General features: G+C 41.0%; 2 protein-coding genes across 3 annotated transcripts; one reads left to right on the forward strand and one right to left on the reverse strand.

Moving 5' to 3' along the window:
• The first annotated feature begins 2814 nt into the window (after positions 1–2814).
• ANKS4B (ankyrin repeat and sterile alpha motif domain containing 4B) lies at positions 2815–8263 on the forward strand. The gene is made up of 2 exons (XM_040575280.1): positions 2815–3679; positions 6859–8263. The coding sequence occupies exons 1-2, from the start codon at positions 3516–3518 to the stop codon at positions 7907–7909; spliced, it is 1215 nt and encodes a 404-aa protein (XP_040431214.1). The 5' UTR covers positions 2815–3515; the 3' UTR covers positions 7910–8263.
• A 380-nt stretch (positions 8264–8643) lies between these two features.
• CRYM (crystallin mu) lies at positions 8644–22774 on the reverse strand. 2 transcript variants are annotated; one of them, XM_040575289.1, is made up of 8 exons: positions 22433–22774; positions 22039–22189; positions 20933–20995; positions 18252–18353; positions 17539–17722; positions 15237–15358; positions 14297–14381; positions 8644–8833 (listed from the first exon to the last, which is right to left on the reverse strand). In XM_040575289.1, exons 1-8 carry the CDS (start codon positions 22639–22641, stop codon positions 8700–8702), a joined length of 1050 nt encoding a protein of 349 aa, XP_040431223.1. In that variant the 5' UTR covers positions 22642–22774; the 3' UTR covers positions 8644–8699. The 2 variants fall into 2 exon arrangements, with proteins under 2 accessions (XP_040431223.1, XP_040431224.1); XM_040575290.1 differs by lacking the exon at positions 8644–8833 and adding an exon at positions 11323–13617.
• Between the last annotated feature and the right edge of the window lie 11 nt (positions 22775–22785).

Below are 22785 nucleotides of genomic sequence, written 5' to 3' on the forward strand. Positions count from 1 at the left end.
GCATTGCTCAAGATCAGTGCTGAGCACGGGGGCATTGCATACCAACACTGGAGAACACAGATCATCTCAGTCCGGATGCACATTCCCATGGGTTTTGCCTGCCTTTGGGTCACATAGCAGCAGCAGGACAGCATTTCAGACAGCAATTCACTGTCACACAACATCATCACTGCTTCTAGCCCTACAGAAGTCCCCCAGTCTGCTTTTACATGCCCAGTGTGGGTGGGTGTCGAGGTGTGAGGGTGAAGAGAGACAGGGCTTTGGTTTGCTGGGTTTGCAAAATTTCCAGTTCATGCATCTTTCCCGATCAACTGGGGCCTTGCTGCTGAAATGCTGCATGCAGGCAGACGGCGAGGGCTGGAGCCCACGACCTGAGCAAAGATGACTGCAGGATGGGGTCTCAGCCAGCGCTGGCAGGGGGAGGACACAACTTCTCTGTGGAAACAGCGCGTACAGCAACGGTGTTCTTGGACACAGCAGTGGGAGCTTTGCTTGTGTGAGGAGTGAAAAATACCTTTTTATGGTTGTTTAGATGTTGCTATCATCTCTGATTTGTGTAGCCACAGTCACCCTGTGTGAAAGACCTCATTCTTCTCCAAGCCCATTAGTTCCAGCAATCTCATTAGACAAGTAGAGACTTACTTGCCTCCCCTTGTATGGCCTTTACCATCCTGCATTTGTTGCCCATAAAAGTTGCAATGAGGCAATGTTGTGCTAGATAATACCTCATGCAAAACAGATGGCACAACTTCGCTGTTTTTCTCCCAGGCAAGTAATACAGGGCCCTGAATTATCTAGACCAACGTAACTAGTGATGCTGTAGTATTACTAGATAAATAGTTTGTTTAACTGGCAATATTTTCTTTGAGATAGTCCTTGAAAGAAATAGAACAATAATCATATATGTAGCAAATTCCAATAACAAAAGAAAACTGCTAGTTAAATAATTCATTAGTTTACAACACGTACCATTACAACAGAGTTTCTCCTGAGCCTGGTAGGACATTTCAATTGGAAGTGGAATGGTTTTGAAGTTCTTTTCAGACCCAAAAAGAAAGGCTTCATTCTAACTACTTAGAAACTTTAAAAAGTTCTCAATTTTGAGCGTTGCTCTCAAAAGACACATCTCCATTCAGGCTGAGAAATTTAATTCATTTGACATTGAATCATTTATTGCATTTTAAGTCGAGGTTTTTAGATGGGACAAGAATAAACAAATACCAGGAGTTTAGAAATAGATGGAGATTTTGTTTGGTCTTTTTTTTTTTTTTTTGTGACGCCTGCTTTTGTGACATCAATAATGAGAAAGTCCTACAGCTTCTCTCCAATTGAAGTGGGTTTTGCTTTACCTCTAATTAAAACTTAAAACAATTATTTTCCACTTAGTGTCATATAAAGCAACTCTCTTCTGAAGTAAATATTTTGAGATGTTAAATGATAAAAATCTCTCTGAGATCAATATTTTGTGTGATGAATTAGTTAACAGAAAAGCTAAAGAATATAATTCTATAGTAGAAATCAATAATCAAAAGAAAACAAAAAGGACTCTTTTACCACTGATTCACTTTGACAGATGTAACCGACAATGCAAGATGTCAACGTACAAGAAAAAAATGCTGTCTCCTCTCTGCTACCAGGCACTGGTGGTATAGGTAATACATGCCAGGGTGATCATTCTACACTCATGGGAGTAAAAGAAATTATAATACCCTTTATTAAGTAAAGGAAATAAAATGCAATGGCATTGAGAAACAGCTAATCTAAAATATATGTAAAAACTGTGTGTATTACCTGTTCTGCACCTTTTTTTTTCATTTTTTTTCCTAGTAGCTGTAAATTTAACTCAGTGCTGAGCCTGGTTAAATAGAAAATAGAATAAATCACTGCAGTTTTTCTTAGAAAGGTATAAACAGCAGTGCCAGGAACCTGACAAGAGCTGAGGGTAACTGTCCCCTGCAGCAGGACAGAGGTGGGCCTGGGTGAAGCACAGCCCTTCCTCACCACCCCAGGGGGCCGGGCAGCACTGGGGCGGCCCTGCCTGTGGACCACATGAAGGAAAACCAGAGCTTCAGCTTACCTCTACCTGGACTTGTTTATTCAGAGATTCAAACCTGTTACAGGACCTGACAGGCTCTTGTCTACGCGGAGGAAAATGTTGGTACAAGCTTGTTCCTGAAGAGCTCTTCAATCCCTGTCTGAGAAAATAATTATGAGAGAAAGCCCATTTGGAGAGGTCTGCTGTGCGTTACATGGGTGGCATTATGGGAAGTAAATGAGGTGGCTCTCCAACCAGTAATTGCACCAATTTCAGACAATGAGCTGGTTTGCAATCGCTACCGCTTCTGTAACAGGGGCATAATAAGCAACAGAACCTCACTGCTAATTGCCGAGAGTACTCTCTCTGAGATACAGGTTAATTCAGTTAGTCATGGAAAACAGCTTGACAGAAAAGTAACACTGAGCTGGCAGCTGTTGTCAGCGTGACCAGAATAACACACAGCCCGGGGCATTTTATTTACCTACTGATATCTTCTCAGCTACTGTGTTAAAGCTGACTTTTTATGTGGTTTTCTCTTAGCAATTCTTTTGAACTTAAACATTAGAATTGTGGTCTACCTCTACAAGCTTTCACTCATAGGCATAGCCCTTAACTCCACTGAAATCAATGTAAATAATTTCTACGACAGGAAGTGTGAAAATGGGACTGGACCGATCTGTTCCACGGTGAGGACTGCAGTGCATGTGGGGCAGTGGGCTCAGGACCATCACATTTCTATTTCTTGAATTCCGTCTGCCACCTTGAGGAAATCATTCAGATTTTTTCACCTGCATCCAAACACAGAGATTACACTACCAGTTAGATGAGTTTACATCTGCCAAGTGTGTTAAGATCGGAGACTGTGGTTTTCTCTACTGTGCCTTGTGGACCAGCTGGCCAGTCTTAGCCAAACACCTGACAGGCCTGCTTCCACCCACACATCCGTCTGCGTGCACCAAACGGCTTCATGGATGTGGCTGTCTTTGCGGGGGAGAGGCTTGTTTTTAAATGCAGTAACCCAAATAAATGATAGGTTACAAACAGCTTCCCCGGTGAAGGTTACACAATATTTTAGCTTATCAAAACTCAAGGATTTGTTTTTACTTAGGGTGAAATCTGGTCACGTTGACATCAATGGTAAAGCTTCTTTCAAAGACAGTTTTCCCAGAATAAATAAGTTTGGCAAAAGCAGCTGAGACACGGAAAAGATGAATGAATCCCCTCTGTGTTTAAATAGACAAATATGCAATGAGAGGTAAGCAGCAGAGCCACCCCTCAGGAAATGAAAGCATTCACCACACCGCTGCCTTATTGCAGAACTCCAGTTGTTTGCTAGGGTGAACTTTGCCTCCTCATATTCATCCTCAAGGTGACGTCTCAACTTGTAATCATTAATGGACTATCCCTGTAATGGAAAGGTAGCTGTACTGTCTGGATATTGGACAGAGCTGCTTCGGGAAGCTAGAAGTTACTGAAAATGTCGAGCAGGTATCACAAAGCAGCAGCTGATGGCAATCTGGACCTTTTGAAAGAAGCCACTAGAAAAGATCTTAATACTTCAGATGAAGATGGGATGACGCCCACCCTTCTGGCAGCATACCACGGGTATCTAGAAGCTCTAGAGGTCATATGCCGGAGAGGGTGAGTGAATCAGCCTCCATTTCTCATGAACTTGTAGCTCAAAACTATAATTAGTGTATATTTCTAATGCTGCCATGACACCAGACCCAAAAGGCTGAAAATCCTGGTCATTTCTTTCAATGCATTGGCAAGAACTGTTTCTCCTCATTCACATGGGTTTAGGCCCAGAACCTGCAAACGGGTCTGTACATGGGGTTGGTGAAGCTCTCTCTAATGGAGAAGTGGGCCGACAGTCTTTTGTGGTTATATATCTTTGGAACTGGCTTTAAAGGTAAATGCTTTGTCTGAAATATTTTTAGCAAAACATCTATCTCATTTGCTTCCTAAAGTGCAGGTATTAGACACCAGAAGATTTAATGCTTTCCAGAGGCAAGTCACGACTGATAGTTTTGAGACAGTAACATCTAAAATTGTTATTTCTCTGTTTTTTATAGTATTAGCAACTACCATCACACTAAAAATTGTAGTACTGTTTCAGAACTTGGGTAGGGTCCTTGCAAACTGAAAAAGAAAAAAAAAATTCTACTGTTTTTGTGTTTTGTTTTTTTTTCCTAATAGTAATAGTTCTCTTTTTGTCATTTAAATGTACTAAGTTAAAAGGTATTATTGAAAAGGCCATTACCTCTACATATCATCTCAGTATTTTCTCTGCTTGGAGTCTACCTTTTAAGGTGTGATTCTCTAGCAAGATTTAATAGAAGAAAATGCAGTACATAAAATATTCTTTCTGGGATGAGATGAAGATCAACCTGCATTTTCAATCATAATAGTTTAAAGAAGATTGGAGGGAAAGTTGAATAACTATTTGGGTATATTTAGTGTTCTTTTCTTAAAAAAAAATAGAATTGAAAATATAAAATAAAAAGGGGGTTGTCATAGACTTGCTTTAAGGTTCATTGAGCTCAGGCGTGGCTGTAATAGTACAATAAAAAAGACCTTTGGACTCTACAGCTATGGCTGTGTCCCCGAGGAAAAGCAAAAATAGACCGGCAGTTTTTCAACTTGTATAATTAAGGCAGCTCCAAGGAAATACCTAGAGTCAATAAAGGCCTCTGAACATCTAGAAGACAGAATGACTACCTAATGAACAAATAACTAAGTAATCTTTTCAATATGTGAGTTAAAAATGTCTTCTGCTATATATGCTCATAGAAGTCACAGCAGGTGACACAAAGATAAGAAATTTATATTTATTTGTTACTTAATGTATTTTTAACTCACTTTTTTTTTTTTGGTAGAGGGCAACTTTGGGATAGCATTGCTCTCAAAATTATCAAACATATACATTCACTTCTATTTTAATCCGAGATTTCTTGATACAATCAGTAGGCTGAGGCTGTCAGAGATATGGCTGTAGTCTCAGTAGTTCTCTTGGCAGAAGCTGAACTTTGGAAGGTGTTCAACCTGTTCTGCAGTCAGGCAGTGTCTTCTGAGAAAGTATTTTAATTTTTTTAATGAAGCCATCCTTTCCTTGAAGCAAAGAAGGTTTCCTGACAAAGGCACTGAGATACAGGATGTTTTTTCTCTAGTTGTTTGCAGATTTTAGGACTCTGAAGCCTGCAACACACTCAGCCCTTGGAAAATGTAGCACTATTAAAAATAAGCCCTTTCATCTTGCAAGAGTTTGTCTCCCAGACATTAAGAGATGTTTTCTCTGCCTGCTTTGAAGGCACATGAATGGAGGCAAGACCAAGTAGCAGATCTGCTCTCTTTTGTGTGAGCTTCCTTCTTCATGCTTGAGAAAGCAGTGGAAGAGGAGTAAGAGATGCCAAAGTAGATGTAAAACTTTGTCCAAAGTCCCCATGAGCTGGGAATTGACACTCTGGTTTGTGAATTGTTTGAGACTCAAAGGCTGGCAGGCTCCAGAGGGAAAACAGACCTCAAACAGCTCTGAAGGGGCCTTGGGGAGGACGGATGGCCCAGCCCTTCCAAGGCCAGGATAATGCAGACAGTTGCTAATGTGGGAATGAAGGAATCTGGCACGCTTTGCAGCAGTTCCCCAGGGCACAGCCACAAAAGCAGAAATTTGTACACATGGTTTCCACATGTCTAAGTGGGAAAACTTTGATGCTCAGCTGCCACCTCCCTGTAGAAATGCTTGCACTCTCGGAGCCTGGCCTGCTCAGGCTTGCTCTTGTTTCTCAACACAAGCAGCTGCGTGCTTCAATTCTGCATGGCCCCTAGTCTCCCACTTGCCTGTAGCATTTTAGGTTGAATTCTGATGTTCTCAGAACTGGCCCTCAGCAAATATGTTAGTGTTTTTTCTTACAGAGATATTCATTGAGAGAGACCAACACCTGAAGGAGATTTTGTGATAGTATGTACAATTTCATCCATGGTACAACTGCCATGGAACAGATATCCAAGACTTTGTAAATTTTTCCAAGGTTATTAAAGGCTTTGGAATACTGTGGTTGCCTGACCTGTTGGTCACAGATGACCCAAGTTTTGATCAGAACCATGGCTGATGTTGATCCCACCAAATAAGAATGAATAGATTCAAGCCAATTCTAGTCTGCAAGCACCAGCTCAATGTGAAGTCAGTGCAAGAGTTAAAAAGTTCTCTGGCTTTATATTTTATTGAAAAGACATGGTATTTTGTTTTCAAATGAGCTTCTGCTTTCCAAACCCCATGAGTAAAAGAAGCTTAAGGAGAACAAAAGCGATGAAGAAAAACAATAGCATCAGTCTCAGCTTAATCCAGCAGCAATGGAGAGAAATGTGTAATCAGGGCTTTACTCCTAATCATTTACCTATTACCTGCCAAAGAAGTGACTGTATGGACACAATACATATGCATCAATGCGATCACTGAAGAATCCTCCTAATATTGTCCTTGTGTTTGACAAGCAAAAGGAAAGAGTCACCCAAAAGCCTCTAAAATATTCTGCCCAGGAGCAGTTGAAACAGTTTTGCAACCAGTTCCAATGAGTATAAGTCAAAGCCTGCTTTCAGCAGTCTGTGGCAGAGTAGTCAGAGCTGCAGCCTTTTGCCTGCATACTCAGTGCTTGAGGTAAGTAGGTGCAGCACCGATCTCCAGAATGGAGTTAAACTGACTCATTTTGTTTGTGCTGTACTCCTCACAGCAAAGCTGAGGTAAACATTTAGTATTTGTTCAGTTCCACTGCAGTGTTATGCTTGGGTACGTCCAGCTCACTCTGTGCTATTTTCCTTCTCAGAGGTGATCCAGACAAATGTGACATCTGGGGGAGCACTCCTCTCCATCATGCTGCTTGCAATGGTCACATCCACTGCGTTTCTTTTCTGATCAACTTTGGTGCCAATATATTTGCTCTGGACAATGACCTCCGCACACCTCTTGAGGTGGCTGCCAGCAGAGATCGCCATGAATGCGTCAGAATCTTGGACAAAGCTGCCACGGAGCAGAACATGCTGAACCCAAAGAAGGTCTCCAAACAAAAAGCCCAGGCCCAGAGGAATGTGGAGAAACAAATTAAGGAATGTGAGAAGCGACAAGAGAAACACCAACATGAAATGAACAGGAATTATATGAAAGAAAATGTTGGCACAGTAACCTCTTCCAAAGGGACACACTCGAGGGTAAAGATGCCTAGTCTCTTCACTTCAAATACAACAACTCCTTTCTCCAAAAATCTGAAAGATACCTTCAAACTGAGGACAAAAAAGACAGCTGGTAGCACAAGAAGCCAGGAAACACAAAGCAATGGCCAAGCAGATGACAAGGATAGGAGAAGTGTGATGCATTTATTCGATGAGAAAGAAGAGGATGAATTACTGAATGACAATGACAGTCGGCTCTCTATTTTCCAGAGACCAGGTCTCGGCAAGATTGTATTTGGAAGGAATTTGGCTGCAGATGTAAATCCTGGAAGCATGTCTTCTGAGAAAGAAGTCATAAGCTTTAAAATGTCCAGTGAGCTCTTTCAGAATGAAAATACTGAGAATGACAGGGAAGATGATGTTGAAAATGGTGCTGATATCCCTTGGCAGGAGGAGGAACTCATTTGGGATGATGAGGAAGCAGAAAACACACCCCTTGAGGTATTTCTGGCATCACAGATGCTGGATGAGTTTCTTCCAGTCTTCATGAGGGAAAAAATTGATTTAGACACCCTGATGCTATGTTCTGATGAAGATCTACAAAGCATTCAGATAGAGCTGGGGCCAAGAAAGAAGGTCTTGAATGCTGTGAATAAAAGAAAACAGGCTCTCAAGAACCCTGGAAGGACTGTAGATACTTGCTTATAAATCTATGTACCTGTTGCTGTAACCTGCACACTGATTATCTTCTCCTGATTCAAAATAGCATGCAGTTCTTTTCAGACATCTGCTAAAGTGAAAGGCAAAGAGGTTACCAATTGCTTTAGGATGTATAGCAAGGCCAAAGACATAGATGGCTGTGGTACACAGGATGTTAATTCAAGCGCATTCTGCCAAAAAGAACGAATGTGAAGGTAAAAAACCTACAAGCTTTAGATTCAAAGCTTTTTCTCCCTTCTTATGGAGATTGGATTTCTTTTTGTCTGAATAACTTAAAATATTATTGAAGGCCAGACATGCCTCATTCTTTAATAAAACCCTTCCCTTCTTCTCCAAAGCCACAAAAAAAAAAAAAAAAAGCATTCCCAAAGCTTGAGAGCTTTGAGTTTTCTCCATTCACTCATTCACTTCTGTTAGGTTGCTACAAACTGCCCTTCCTGGTAGTGGTGGTATGCTAGAAGCAGAATCTGAACCTTGATTTCAGATGTGACTTATTGACTCTTATAACTACTGAATTAATATAAATATGAGTAATTTACAGCAAGTTTTGTGTTCTTGTCAGTCAGGCTTCTTGCTACTGCATTTATATTAATTTAAAAATATATGAAGTACCTGGCCAAGAGATGTTTGGTGTGAGTTGCATGTTCTTTTCTCTTGTATCACTACACTGGACCCATTTGCCAGCATCCATCATGTCCTAAGTGGCATCAAGATGCAATCCTTTTAACTACAAGAAGCTAAGGTTTTATTTTCAACATTTTTGATCTTTTCTATGTCCTCAGCTTGGTTTCTTTAGGGTAAATTTGTCATGCAAAGTCCCAGAAACTAGGGCTCTTTCATCCAACATTTTCTGTTGGTCATTTTCAGCCTCAGCCTGAAAATGGCATGTGACTGGGTACACATACACTGAGCCTAAAAAAAAAAAGAGAAAGAGGAAGAGAAAGAAAACAATAAACCGCTTCTGTGGAAGCTCCTGTTCTTTACAGTCCATCCGGAGGCACCCACATCAGGCTTCTCATCATCTGTCTTGGACCTGTTCCCTTGGGAAGCCAGCACTGTCTGATATGAATTAATCATTCCTGTTGTCTTGTGAATCTAATAAGGCTTTTGTAGTAACCATGCTCTGGCTAACATCTCAGGTTTTAGAAGCACAATTATTAACAGGACTTTTACCTTTAAATCTCTTTTTATATCTTTTTATTATATGTATCTATGATTTCTTCCTTCAGAGTATACTCCATTTATGGACATTTATTTATCATTTATCTATTTCTCATGGTTCCTTCTTTCTACATCTCATTTCTTGATTTGTTCATGATGATTCCTTTTCTTGGCTGGACTTTATTCTGCATTCTTTTCTCCTTGGATTCCTGTACTTCAGCACATTGATATTTCCTCCTATTAAGCAGTCACATCAAAATCTTATGCTATGCAACCTCAGATGACTGCTGTGTTCAGCACAGCAATTAAAGCAGACAGCATCCCTCAGCCTCTGTGTTATTAACCTGCTTGGGTGTTTTGGGTTTGGCTATGGAACACCCAAATTTTTAACAAAACAAGAAGCAAACGATGAACTTTTGGTATTCAAGGGGACAAGTGGATTTTGAAGGGTCAAACCCTATCATTCTCACTCACACAACTGAAGTAAAAGTGCAGGGCAGTTTGCTTGACTAGGCCTACAACCCCATTCCCCATCCTGCTCTACCCGATAAGCTATACAGCCATTTATTTTGCAATGTAACTTGGACATTGTTCAGGATTGCCACTCTCCCCCATAGTCAGCCCCTCTATTTAGCTGCCTAAACTAGTGCTTGTGACCTTCCCACAACTCACCAGCAGTGAATGGTGTCACTCATGGAGGGCCTGGTCAGTGGCTACCCTTACCACAGAGCAGTTCCACCTCTGTGGAGCCACCACTGCTATTCTGTCAGGGAATTGAGTGGAAACAAGAAAATGGTCTTTGAACTGTTCTGTGCAGTTCTAAGGCAGCCCCTGCACTGCTGGCCAGAGTACAAGGCAGAATTACTTCTTGGCAAAGGTGGAACGAGCCACTCCTTGCAGGTGCAGGTGGCTGAGGACAGTGTAAGAGCCACAGCCCCAGTGCTAGGACATCCGTGTCACTGCCGGGGAAGCCAGGCCTCTCCCCGCCCTGCTCCCAGCCTCAGCAGATTGTGTTTCTCATGTTTCTCCCAGCAGCCACAGAAGCAGCAAGCCCAGCCTCATTGCTCTGCAGCTCCCCTGGCTGAATTCTACCTCCCCTGACAAAAGGTTGAGACTACATCTGCACAGCTGTTCTGAAGGCTTGTCACTAGTACAAGGTGGTGAGCATAACGCACCTTTAAAGCCAGACTTTAAACAACTGGATTGGATCCTTTTATCCAGGGAAATATTTTCCAAGATTCTCTTAAGCACGCAGGTGCCTGTGGCTGATCAGAGCCAAATGGAGTACCCATAAAAGTGTAATTTCTCCAAGTGCCTTAAGAGTACCGGATTGGGAAAAATCTCTGAATTGCACTGAAAATCTCTCTCTGCATATTCATCTGTAAACCTGCTTAACTGCTAAGACCTCTGACAGTCAGAGAGAATGGCTGAAACTACCTGCACATAATTTGGTTGATGCAGTTTTCACAAGCATGCAGTGTGTTTCAGTGTGTCCTTCGGCATCTGCAGTAACTCTACAGAGCTAGCAGATAGAGCACAAGATCTACAGAAGACCTTTGTCCTTCTAGAGCCACATGTAGAGGCTGAACATTAAGTCCCAGAGAATGCCCCATGGATTTTTAGGCAACTGAGTAGGCCCCAATACAGCTGCCATTTTAAACTCAAGTAAAATACTCCCAGCCCTTTTCTTGCAGGGTGGTCCTGGAAATTGGCCTCTGGCATAGAACAGCCGTGTTGAACAATAGAGGGGAAAAAACAGTAAGAATGCTCACATTTCATTCCCCCCCGCCCCCCCCCTTGCTGTTTCCCTAGAGTTTTTCACCACCCTCTTTGTTTCTTCTATAATTTGGAAGCATTTAAATTAGTGAATCCTAGATCTCACTCCTTAGTAACATTCATACAGCACATTCAATGAGAGATGTGTATCATGTGCGATCTTATGGTCCAATCCAAAGCCAATTGTAAAACCATGGGATCTCGCACAAACACAGCTCTGCCAACTACAAGATTTTCTTTCCTTAAGGATTTATTACTCTGCACTGGACAGACATCAGGAGGAGGGAATGTACAATGCAGGACAATGACTGCAAAACTGAGTATCACAATGGAGCAGAGCTGTCTGTCTGTTTTTCCCTTTACATTGTGATCACATTTACTGTAACAGCAGTCACTGCAACAGCTTCCTTTCTTCCTGATCTTCAAAACACTACCCAGAACAGACAAACAATGGATTAACAAAATGAAAGTCAAACAGCAGTAGCTATTTATTTTTAACATAAATGCAAGTTACACAAATCTTGAGACACTAATTTGTAAGAGAAGAAAACATGGAAATTAAGCCTACTATTTTTACCCTTCCCCCACCCCCCAAAATCTAAGATGACATAGAAGCAACTTCCACTGTAATTGAATTGAACACTCTTCAAGAATTCAGAAGTAAAATGCTGAAGCTAGGCTCCCAGACCCTCCTATTGCCAAGGAAAGCTGAGAACACTGTTTTCAGACTCAGGTCTTTGGACTGGCTCCATCTACTTTTTAAAGTGCATAGTCTGTAGACAAGTACATGTGAAAATAAACCGTATGTCTGCTTCCCAAACACGGTGCCTCATCTCAAATTACAAATTTTGATCCATACAGGCACAGAACTTTGATACTATTCTTATAAATAGTAAGTGCAACTGTCCATACAGTTCCTGAATTACAGAACACCTAAGGCTGTCACATTTGCCTCACGCTAGTGGAGTTCTCCATCACTGAAGTAACAGGCTCAGCCAACACACACATTTCTGAATGCTTCACGAATGACATGAAGAAAAAAACATGTCTAAAAATACACAGGTAACTTTGCTATAATTAAAAGGTGTAAAAGGTAGTAGAGAAATATCTGTTCTTGTTTCCACTGATATAAACAAGATCAGTGGAGTTAAATTTTTATCCTCCTGAACACATCCTTTGGCCCCATTCACTTACTGGCCTGGTATCCTTCCATGCTGAAATTGTACACATTATAAACTCTGCCACTTACTAGCTTTTTCCAACTAATTTACACCAAGCTTATAATTTGGAGTATTACTTACGCCACACCTGCACTGTACTCATTAACATCTTCTACACTTACTTATGCACCATCAGAGGCTTTAACACTAACTGCTTCTGAACCTCCTTCCTCTTGCTCCATTTATTCTATGTCATCTAATCCTTCTACAGGACGAAGAAATAGCCTACATGAAATAATATGCAAGAGGAAATAAAATTTCACAAGGCACAGCTCTGGCTCGAGACAAGAATTTGTTTCCAGGGCAATGGCTATTTTTCAGCAGATGCTCAATCTTTTGTAAGGCAGTTGCATAACAGCACAAAACTGGAACTTCTTCTGTAGAACACCCCTGGGCTCCTCTGTCAAGAAAGGATCATTTAAATTCCTGCTCCAGCAAATACCCACTGGCATGAAAGAACAATTACCAAATGATGCATGGTACAGCCAAGCTGAAAATATTTGCCTGTATACTTGAAGTTTATCCCACTGAACTCAGCATTGTTTCAACCTTCAAGAAACTTAGAAAAGAACTTACAAACACTATAGATTAACAGGAAAATCTCCCAAGAGAATACAGATTAAAGTTAAGTCAAAAAACATTTTTAGTGCTCACATTTTGGATGACTCCTTGCAACAAGAAAATTGCAAAACTCCAAACAGGAATGTACTAAAAAAGGTACTGCATATAGTTTCCTCCCAGTTAAAATGTACATAATAGTAGCTCCGATTTTGCATTCTTTGAGCCTTCCTGAGCCAGGTCTTTTATGGAAACACATCTAACCATAGGGAAGGCATCACTCTTTATACAAAAGTCCCACTCAGGAGTGTGCTCTTAAATGGAAATCAATTGGGTCTGAGGGCAGGAAGTGAGGGCTGTCAGGGGCTGAAAGTAAGGATGGTGACTTCTAGACCCCAGCCTGAGCTGGAAGGGAAGATGCGTACTTGAGCCTGGGTGGGCTGTGTCCCCAGGGGAGACTGAAAACGAGGTAACTGCCCGTGTAGTACCGAAACCACAGTGCTATTTGAAGTACCAACACAAACATCACTCTCTTCTCTGAACTGCTGTCTTCTACCCAGTAAGAATTACCCCTCTGGAAATATGAAATCTACCCCCAGATTCCTGCTACACAAATAATTAAGGAGGAAATGCACTGATTCCAGAATTATACCAAAATACATAAATACCTGTTAGTGTCAATGCAAATATCTAACACTTGCCATTTACATGAGATACATTTACTAGTAATACTGCAGGTATCTAACACTTGTCATTGGAAAACACTTGACATTTTACTTTTCATTCTTGAAAGCTGCAAAAGGGCTGCATTCAAACAGGATTGCTGCCTTTCTTGTTAGCAAAAAATCCAAGGAAACTAAGTGCAAATGATTTTCTTCATATTTTATGGCCTCGTTGGCATTGTAGACTTCTGTCTTTAGTTAGCAGCTGACCAGGAATCATAAACAAATTTTGCTGCTACTGTATCTTCAACCGCCATCCCTGAAAGATAATTAGAGTCATCTTCAAACAACTCTTCAGCTGTATGCAGTCATATAGCTTCAGAAGGGAACAGAAGGACTCAGGAAGTTATCTAATTGGACAGGAACAGGATTAACTCCCCAACCCAAACACCTTCAGTGTTATGTTCAAAGTTATTGTCACCATGTAATTGTTGTGTGTCTGATATGAAGTTAATGTAATAGCATGAACCTGATTTTCTGATTCAGTGTTCACATCGCAGTTTGACCCTTTCAGATACATCATGCAGCTCAGAACATGGTAACTAATCACCACTCCTGTTCCTTCCCCCAAACGGCAGCCACAACACTACAGTGCACTGTCACATTATCTGTAGGTTGGACAGACTTTACAGGCATGACAACAGGACATTCACGTTGGAGCTGTCTTAATAAACGTTACATTCATTTTGAATAACTGAAATGCAAAAGGTACTTTTCCCATTGTTTGCTTGCTTTCTTATCTCTTTTCATCACATCAGTCCTGCTAAATCAATAAAAAGGGAAATAAAAAGGGAAAATGCAAATCACAGTCTAGTTCCTTTTGGAGAACCTGTTGCCACTGCAGTTTTGAAGATGATCAGCAGTTTTCCCACACATGGGGGACCTCATAAATAACAAGGCATTGTCTTCTGTCAGGCTTGCACATAGGAGGGGCTTACCCAGTGATTTAAAGACTGTTGTTTTCTCAGGCAGGGCTGGTTTGGTACCCTTCAGTACCTCTCCAAGCTCAGCAAAAATCTCCGCCTGTGAAAAAAATACATATTTATACAGAAATGTAATATCCGTATGTACATTAAAACTTTTTTTTTCTGAGTGACTTCAAAAGAAACCCCTCCAGTTCTGCTATCCCATAACTGATTCCTTTCTGTTGAAAAGCAGATCGGTATTCAGATCAATAATACAGAAACTGGAAAGAAATCTCAGAGAAGCGGAATGCTTTTCAGAGAAAAAACATTTGTCAGAGTTTCCTCAGTAAATAAGCTTTTCACAGTGGATAGCTTGTTACCTATCCAACAAAAGAGCCGTGGCTTCACATACCTTACTTTATCTGACCCTCTTATATTAAACCTCAGAAGTGGAAACCATATTTGTTCTGTACAAATATTAAAAGAGAAGAAGAAAACTCCAATAAACCTAAAATAGTCTCTTCCCATCAAATTTCTGCAGATCAGTAACTGTCTGCTTGGCTTCTGTCATCCAGTCTCTAGAGGCCAGATTTGTGTCAGTCACACAAATCTCATGGGAAAGAATTTACAGGTTTTAACAAAAAGATTTGAAAAATATGCAACAACTACTGAATGGTGCAGGAAATGCACATCTTTCAAAACAATACTTTGTACACAAAGACCAATGTTGAAAATATGCTAACGTCATATGGTGCCATGTAATGGTTAATAATGAATGCACATGGTTCTGTCAGAGATACACAGAATTTCCCATTCAAGATCTGTTTTTATCTTTCAGCCTGTGCTTGGAAATTCCTAGCAGCCACATCTGATGCTCTGAAAAATTTCAGTGCAGCACATCATCCACACTAGCTCACTTCAAACACAAGCCAACTGCCGCAAAGAGAAGGTCCCTCATTTTAAAAAGCCTCACCTTTGATAATATAACATCTCCTGATTCAGTAAGAGCAGCCTCTCTGGAATCCACAAACAGAACAGAATTGTTCATCAGTTCATCATCCAGTTCTCGCCAGTCTGGTCTGCTTGCTCCAACAGCTAAGACAATAAAACTGATGAACTTGGGAAGAATATTTAAAGCAAATTCAAAACATGTTTTGTCCAAAAGACACGTGTGAACTAACAATGGACATTACTGTGGAAATGTAATATACAGTCTGACATTATCACTGGTGACATGCTCATTGGTTTAAAAAAAAAAAAAAAACAACAACACAAAACCCACAAAACGGGATGCACCTGAACAACTCGTAAAGGCTGGGATTTCTCTCAACCTGGCCTCAGCTATAATGCCGAGGTGTATATGGCCTGCTTCTGTAAGGTGCTAACCCCTTAAATTTCCATTAGTGTCAGTTAAAGATGACATTGGGTCCAACCCTCCAAAACCATTACTGTTCATTAAAATGTACAGCAACCTTGACCTCCGGTCAGATAGATGCTGCTGCTGACAAAGGTCTTGTAATCCTCATAAGTGAACCCAGAACAACTGGAACCAATAGGTCATTGCACTTCAACCTGCTGAAGCATTAAGCTGCAACTCTCTGTGAAGCAAATCTCACAGAACTGAGGTTCTTCGCTGGCACTGTTTCCATCTCTTTGGTAGACTAGTCAAACTGCTCCTACCAAATAATGCTAACAAGGCAGAGAAGGGGAGATAGCACTCTTAGCCTTCCCTCATCACATACCTTTATATTTCCGTATGGATGTGAAACTGTATGTGTAAGTACAAAACAAACAAGCCTTTGTTAGCAGCACTGAGAATGACACCAGTACTTAAGTGTGACATAATTATTCTTTTCTGCTTACAGAAGGCACCATTGGAACAGACCTCAATCATTTGGCAAGGCAACTCAGGGAAGATAATCTTAAGGTTAAACAGACTATCTCTCTACTGCAGACAGTGGCCTTGGTTTCTGTGACTGCCAAGTTAAATGATGGTGGTTGTTTGTGTGTCCCCCCCAAACAAAGTTAACTAACACAGCTTCTCTAAAACATTTTGTATTTGTCAGAAGATTATCCTTGGCCAGACACTCTGGGTAGCTGAGCCATAAGAAAACCATCTCCCTTTGTCCATTATCTCTTGCGCCCTCCTCCTCTTTCATCAGATCATTGCCAAATGACCTGAATTTCATCATCCTTGAATTTGATCCAGACTGCGTTCATGTTACATGTCTATAGAGACAAATATTTGAACAATCCCTCATTTATCCTTAACAGATCAGAAGCAAAGCAGTTTGCAGCAAAGACCTGCACAAGCAGACAGAGCTGAATTTTACTAACCAGGATTTTTAAACTTATAGCTTCTATTGTCTCCTTGCAACACTGTAAGTAGTACAAAATGAGCAGGTTATACATATCTAGAGAAACTAAAGAAGTTAAACTGCTTGATTTGTCTCAAGTACAGAAAGATCATTACAAACTTTTCATAGGTTAATGAAAGTTTTACTGTAGTCAAACATTTTCTAAAAGTGTCTGACTGTTATGGAATAACAGATTCCATATTGCCTGAATGCCTAAATGGAGAAAGTAAAAAAGGAGACAAAGGAAGGAAAAGGTTTTTTGTGTATGTGTCGCTTCAGTGACTGTAGATCTTAATTGATTTTGGTTGTACTCCTGGCTACCATGCCGTGACATAACACAGACAGCATTCAATGACAAACGACTAAATTGAGTTTGAAAAATTGGTAGGATGCTGCTGGAATGTGGGAACTTACTTTAAATCATCCCCTTTGACAAGTCGCTTTTGTCTCATTACCATGCCATTTGGAAAGTTCACAAGGTCATCTGAATCAGGCCCACAATTTAAAAAATAAACACATCTGACCATGTCCAGGAACTCCAAACAATGCCATGGTAACATCATAACAAGGCAGGAAAAAAAAACTCCCTATAATGAGAGGTCAAAGGTGGTTCTTACCACCAAATGAGGTTCTTACTTGGTTATTGCATTTTTTTTTTTTTTTTTAACTCCAGTAAAAATCAATGTGATCAGCCCCAAAATGAACAAATAGAGGAGCTTATGAAAGTGAATGACAGAAGGATGAGTGCTACCAGCAAAACAACAGATTGAGCAGGAATCACTTGGGAAATAACATTTTTGTACAGGCTATTTAAATGGAGAGCGAGTAAACATGAAATAACAACACGGCGGCAAAAATGGTGCATGTGAACATACATGATAATAAATATGTCCTTTAAATGATGAGAACATAGCATACCGTTGATATGGGCACCTGGTTTTACCCACTCTCCAAATAAAATTGGTGTTGTTGCCATGGTGACTGTTATAATCACATCAGCCCCTGTAACTGCCTCCTGAGCAGAAGAGCAGACCTGCACCGGACCATTAACTGAGTTAGCAAACTTCACTGCATTCTCTTTTGTGCGATTCCATATCCTGACCTTCGAGGAAGAAAGGAAAAACAGATCAGCCTGGAGATTTTCTCCTTGTTGAAACAGAACAGACTTTGTTTCAGTTTTCAGTCACATCCATCCTAAACTTTTTTTTTTCCCCTTTAACACTGACATCATATAAGTGAGTAAATTCCATGGGTGGGCAGCTACATTTGAATGGCTGTTTTGCAATGCCAGAATAACAGCTCCTTGTCGAGCTGTATTTATAAAACACAAGTATTTCCAATAAATACATTTAATGGAAAGTCACAGAAAGCTCACTCAAACATGGCATACATAGTAGGATTTTCTCAGAGAAAAAAGCCATCTGAAACATGACTTTGTTTCCAACACGCTTGGACCAACATTTGAGCACAAAATTTTACAGATGTTCATAGTATTACTGTGTTCTGCATAAACAGAATCAAAAATACCATTAATCTCTTAAATGAAATTTTGTCTGTAGCATGTTTTATTTATAAAATGTGCTCCTGAAATATCACAGACAAAAATGAATGTGCCCTGTTGTGTCCATTACCTCTTTAAATGTAAACAGCTCCATGAAGATTTCATAATGGCTATATGCTTGAACACCAGCTCCCAAAATGCACAGCACTTCTGCAAAAGCTGGCATTAACAACTAAATGGTATCAAACATTAAAAAAAAGCATAGGTAAGACAATATATTAACAGATATAAGAAATAAATATCAAAATACTACAAAAAGAGAGCAGTAATCTTAATCCATTTAAACAAAAAAAAATCATGGTTTTATGCAAAAGCTAGTATAAAATTCCTAGTAATAGAAATCAATATTCAATAACCACTATATACATATATAAATATATATATATATGCACAAAGACACATACGATAATGCAAAAGCTAGCATCAATAGCACCAAAGTACCCCTTGGCTTGATTCTGGATTTGAATTGTTTAGGTTTGTTAAGTCTGAAATTCAGACTTAGCATCCAACAGCATGAACTAACACAGATTCTGGGGCCTTAGCACACACTAACATCAGTATAATGCATCACATCTATGGGATTAATGAAGTGTAAAACTGTAGTGTTGATGTTCTGTACTGGCTGAAAACAGGGCTCACAATACCAAAAGCTATCAGTAGTGAAAGTGGTAGCTGTGTGTGTAAACTGCTCCTGGCAGGCCCAAAATAAACCTTCTTTTGCAGTTGTGAAGTCACAAACCATAACACAAGCAGAATTTGGCACCGTAAGAGGTAATCCTGATTGAACAAGTGTGGTGATACCCTTTCCCTCTGCCACTTCCTACCTGTCCTTTTACTGGGACGTCCCCAGCTCCTTTCTTCACCACCACCCCCCCCCCCCCCCATATATCAACACCGCATTACTTTCAGGTTCCTCTCACCCCTTGTTTTTTGTCTTCTCTCCTACACTGCCCATGTCCACATTTGAAGTTGTGATAGCAGTGGGCCCTTTCAACATTTTTCCTCATACATAAAATATTTCCCCAGATACCCTGTATTGCTACATATATTTATCCTGTATCCCAAAATACAATGATCTCTAGATCTAGACACAACAGATGGTGAAACTCCTGATTTAGAAGCCTGAAAAAGGAATTTTCTTAAACTGTATGTATGCACCATGTACTGTAAAAACAGCAATGTGAAAAAAAAATTGAAGTTCGGACTTATGGTTGGTTTTGGTTTTCTGGTTTAGTTCTTGCCTGTGATTCACCACTACTTGGCAAGAGAGGGCTGCTGAAGTCCAGCCCTAAGCTATCCTTGTGTCTTGTTTATACATTTGCTGTGGCCACTCACTTCTGAATAAAAAGCTTTTGAACTGCGTAGGCTCTCAACACTTATTCTGCTGCAAGAAAATTGAAAAAAAATCTAATTGATCACATTTTTCAGTAGCAAGAACTCTTTTTAATGTTTCTTTCAAAGCTGAAGCACTTATTTCAAAGGTTCCTTGCATAAAAGCACTGGGTCTTTAAAAAGTGAATGCCATAAAGGGGACAAGATGACAACTATGAGCTAAACTCAAACACTCCTGAATAATTCCCAAAACAGCAGACGATAATGAAGGGTCTGATCTTAAACTCCCTTTAGCAGCCAAACTCCTTTGAGGCCAGCAGAGCCCTGACTGTGTAAAAACTGTCAGAACCATCTAAGTAGAGAATAGATGAAATGAATGAGGGCCTATAACCTAATGTTTGAGGAATACATTGTAAATTGTTCTGTCACTTGGGAAGCTCTTGGGGACAGGTTCTTCACTCCAATTTTATGTCAGTTTAGTTCTATTGCCATGGATAGATTTAGGCTGGCATGAAGACTGCCACTAACGAAGTGGTGAGGTCAGCCTTCAGTCTGATGTAAAGCTGACAGGTGAAAAACAGAAGTATTTTTCAGCTCTGGCCCTCTTCTTATTGCCTCATTCTTTGAGGTGAAGACTAAAATACTGCTGTGCAATGGAAGGTGACTTGCTCTCTACCCACTGATAGGGGCCCAGCCAAATAGTGTTTTAAAAAAGAATTTGAGAGCAACAATTTCCATCTGAAACAATGTAAAGCAACATAGGCTAAGATTTACATCATCTGTCTTTCAGACGCTGAAGTTTATGGTTGTAGTCAGGGCTAGTCATCTGGACATCTTCCAGTGACAGAGAAATTGACCAACTGGACAAGTCATCCAACTATCTTAGACATCATCTGTCTTAAGAGGACCCACACTATCCCCCTACAAATACACGTTTTTCTTCTTTCTCCAGGTCCAATGAAATCCACCCGTACTGACCTCACAGCAGAAAATACACATCTAAACAAAACTGAATACGTTACCACAGCTTTATCACCCAATGCCATAAGAAGCATGTTAAGACAAGCACAGGAAAAAATCAAAAAATCAGAGGAAACCAAAGCAAATTTTCTGAAGAGTATCCAGAATAAACCACAAAAACACAGCACAGATTCCTCGTACCATCAAATACAAAATATTAAAGCCAAACAGGACTCACACAATTAAACCAGAAAATTGTGCTTTAAGTTTTCCCTGAAGGTACATATACTTAATTCTAATTTAAAGCTGTACTTGAAGTAAACTGACATGCAGTGAAAGACACTTATGTCACTCTCTGTAGTTACTTTCTATATATAAATAAATGTGTATATATATATATGGTGGGGGTGATAACACCAGTAACTGATTCTATTCTGATTTAAGAAATAGAAGACATACCTTGGTAGCTATTGCAGAAACTGCTGCAGTTCGTTTTGCTGTAATGACACTGCCATCTAGAACCTTTTAAAAAACAAGATGAGACTGAAACAAACAGTAAAAACATGAATAAATGCCCAATATTTTCACCAAGTCATGGATTATATGCATTAAGTGATATTAAAAGGCATAGACAAAAATATAAAGGTCAGTAATCAGTACTGCAGCAACCACAAACCACATGAAGCCCATGTACAAAGCGGGCAGATTCTCTGCTTATTCCAGTTCTTTCATGCCATTCCACCAGCACAAATGGAGTGAAAAACGGTCAAAGCTGAGCTACTCCTAACTCACATGCAGCTGCACTGCACTTCCCTGGGTCTCCAGCACAGGAATTGATACAACTGCAATACTCTGCACTCTGGTACAATCAGGGACCAGCGCAAGCTGGCAGTAATTCCTGAGCTGCACTGTCTTACTCTGTAAGAGAAGGGTGACAGAGAACCATGGAATTCCTTACATGTGTGTATCATGCATGGGGGGACATCCCAGCCTCAAAGTGTATTAACTGCTGTGTATAAATGACTTTTGGGGCTTTAAGATAAAGGATGTTTTGCCAATACCGTGTAGAATGAAAGGCTATTATACTTTTCATGACCAGTTTCTGTCCTTTAATAATCATCATTACAACAGTGTAATTAAAATGGCCAACATTCTTTAAAAAAAGATTTTTAATTCTTTAAAAAAAAAAAAAAAAAAGGACCATGAATACTATTCTCTTTAGATTTAGGCTTAAGATAGTGCAAGATTCTCTACTCAGCAAGGTTTTTTCCTTCAAAATTCAAGGTAAACTTTTCCAGATCATCTCTCTCTTCTAGTCACCCTGAGAGCCAGACTCCCTTCAAATCGCAAATGACAGTAAACAGCTGACAAAAGGACACAGAGTACTGTTTAACACGCATGAAAGATGTAAGACCTCCGGCCAAATTCCAATTAGGCACAAACACATTTTACTAATGATAAACTTACACCACTTTACACCAGTGAAGTTCAATGTCTACAAATTAAAAGGGAGAGCTGGCAGAACATTCACAGAGGAGGATGCAGAAGTGTTGCACTCAACTCACAGCTTTTAAAGAGCCGTTGGTTGGGTCAAACAAGAGGACAGTCGCTTGGTGAGAGGGAACAGAGGAATCTTTCTTGTGCTCATAAAAAGTCACCAGCTTGGTTGTCAGAGCATCGTCTGCGGCGCTGTAAGCAGGCATAACTCCCAGGTACCTTTCGAAGAGGATTACTTAATTTCAGCATCAGAGACACCGAAACGGTTAACATCAAGCGCTTACGGGGAAGTTAATCAACAACTGGGTACCACCACCTTTTCCCGACGCTTTGATTTCATCCATCCCTCCCCTTCCCCGCGGCGGGCCCGACCCCCTCCCTCTGACAGCGGCCACGAGAGGCATCACCCCCTGCCCGGCCCGTTCCCCTCGCAGCCCGGGGAAGCAGCCCCGCTCTCCTCACCCGCCGTGAGGCCGCACCGGCACCACGGCGCGCACGGGCTGCACGACGCCCCCCGGCGCTCCGGCCGAGAAGTTGCCCAGGGCGGCCTCCAGCGCCGGCAGCAGGAGGCTGGCGCGGTGCAGGTGCTTCTCTACCTCCTCGCAGCCGATGAAGACGGGCGGAGCCGAGCCCATGGCGAGCGGAGGAGCCGGAGCACCAGGCAGAGGCATGGGTCTGAGGCATCGGGCTCTGCCCCCCAGCTGCCACTAAGTATCCGGCTGCTGCCACCGCCCCCCGCCCCTCAGCAGCACCGCCCCGCGGGCCCGGCCTCCCCCTCCCTCAGCCCCCCGGGCACGGTCGCGCCTCCCGTTGTT

The sequence above is a fragment of the Cygnus olor genome, chromosome 15, assembly GCF_009769625.2.
Source record: "Cygnus olor isolate bCygOlo1 chromosome 15, bCygOlo1.pri.v2, whole genome shotgun sequence".
NCBI classification, from domain to species: Eukaryota; Metazoa; Chordata; class Aves; order Anseriformes; family Anatidae; genus Cygnus; species Cygnus olor.

What these genes read in the sequence shown, in the direction of transcription:
- ANKS4B (XM_040575280.1), top strand. Translation starts at nt 3,516, where the DNA reads ATGTCGAGCAGGTATCACAAAGCAGCAGCTGATGGCAATCTGGACCTT. An exon ending in GAGGTCATATGCCGGAGAGG is followed by an intron (nt 3,680 to 6,858) that starts GTGAGTGAATCA and finishes TTTCCTTCTCAG; the next exon opens with AGGTGATCCAGACAAATGTG.
- CRYM (XM_040575289.1), bottom strand. Translation starts at nt 22,641, where the DNA reads ATGCCTCTGCCTGGTGCTCCGGCTCCTCCGCTCGCCATGGGCTCGGCT. An exon ending in CCGGTGCGGCCTCACGGCGG is followed by an intron (nt 22,190 to 22,432) that starts GTGAGGAGAGCG and finishes CCTCTTCGAAAG; the next exon opens with GTACCTGGGAGTTATGCCTG. An exon ending in AACAGTCTTTAAATCACTGG is followed by an intron (nt 8,834 to 14,296) that starts GTAAGCCCCTCC and finishes TTTTTTTTTTAG; the next exon opens with GCTCAGTGTATGTGTACCCA.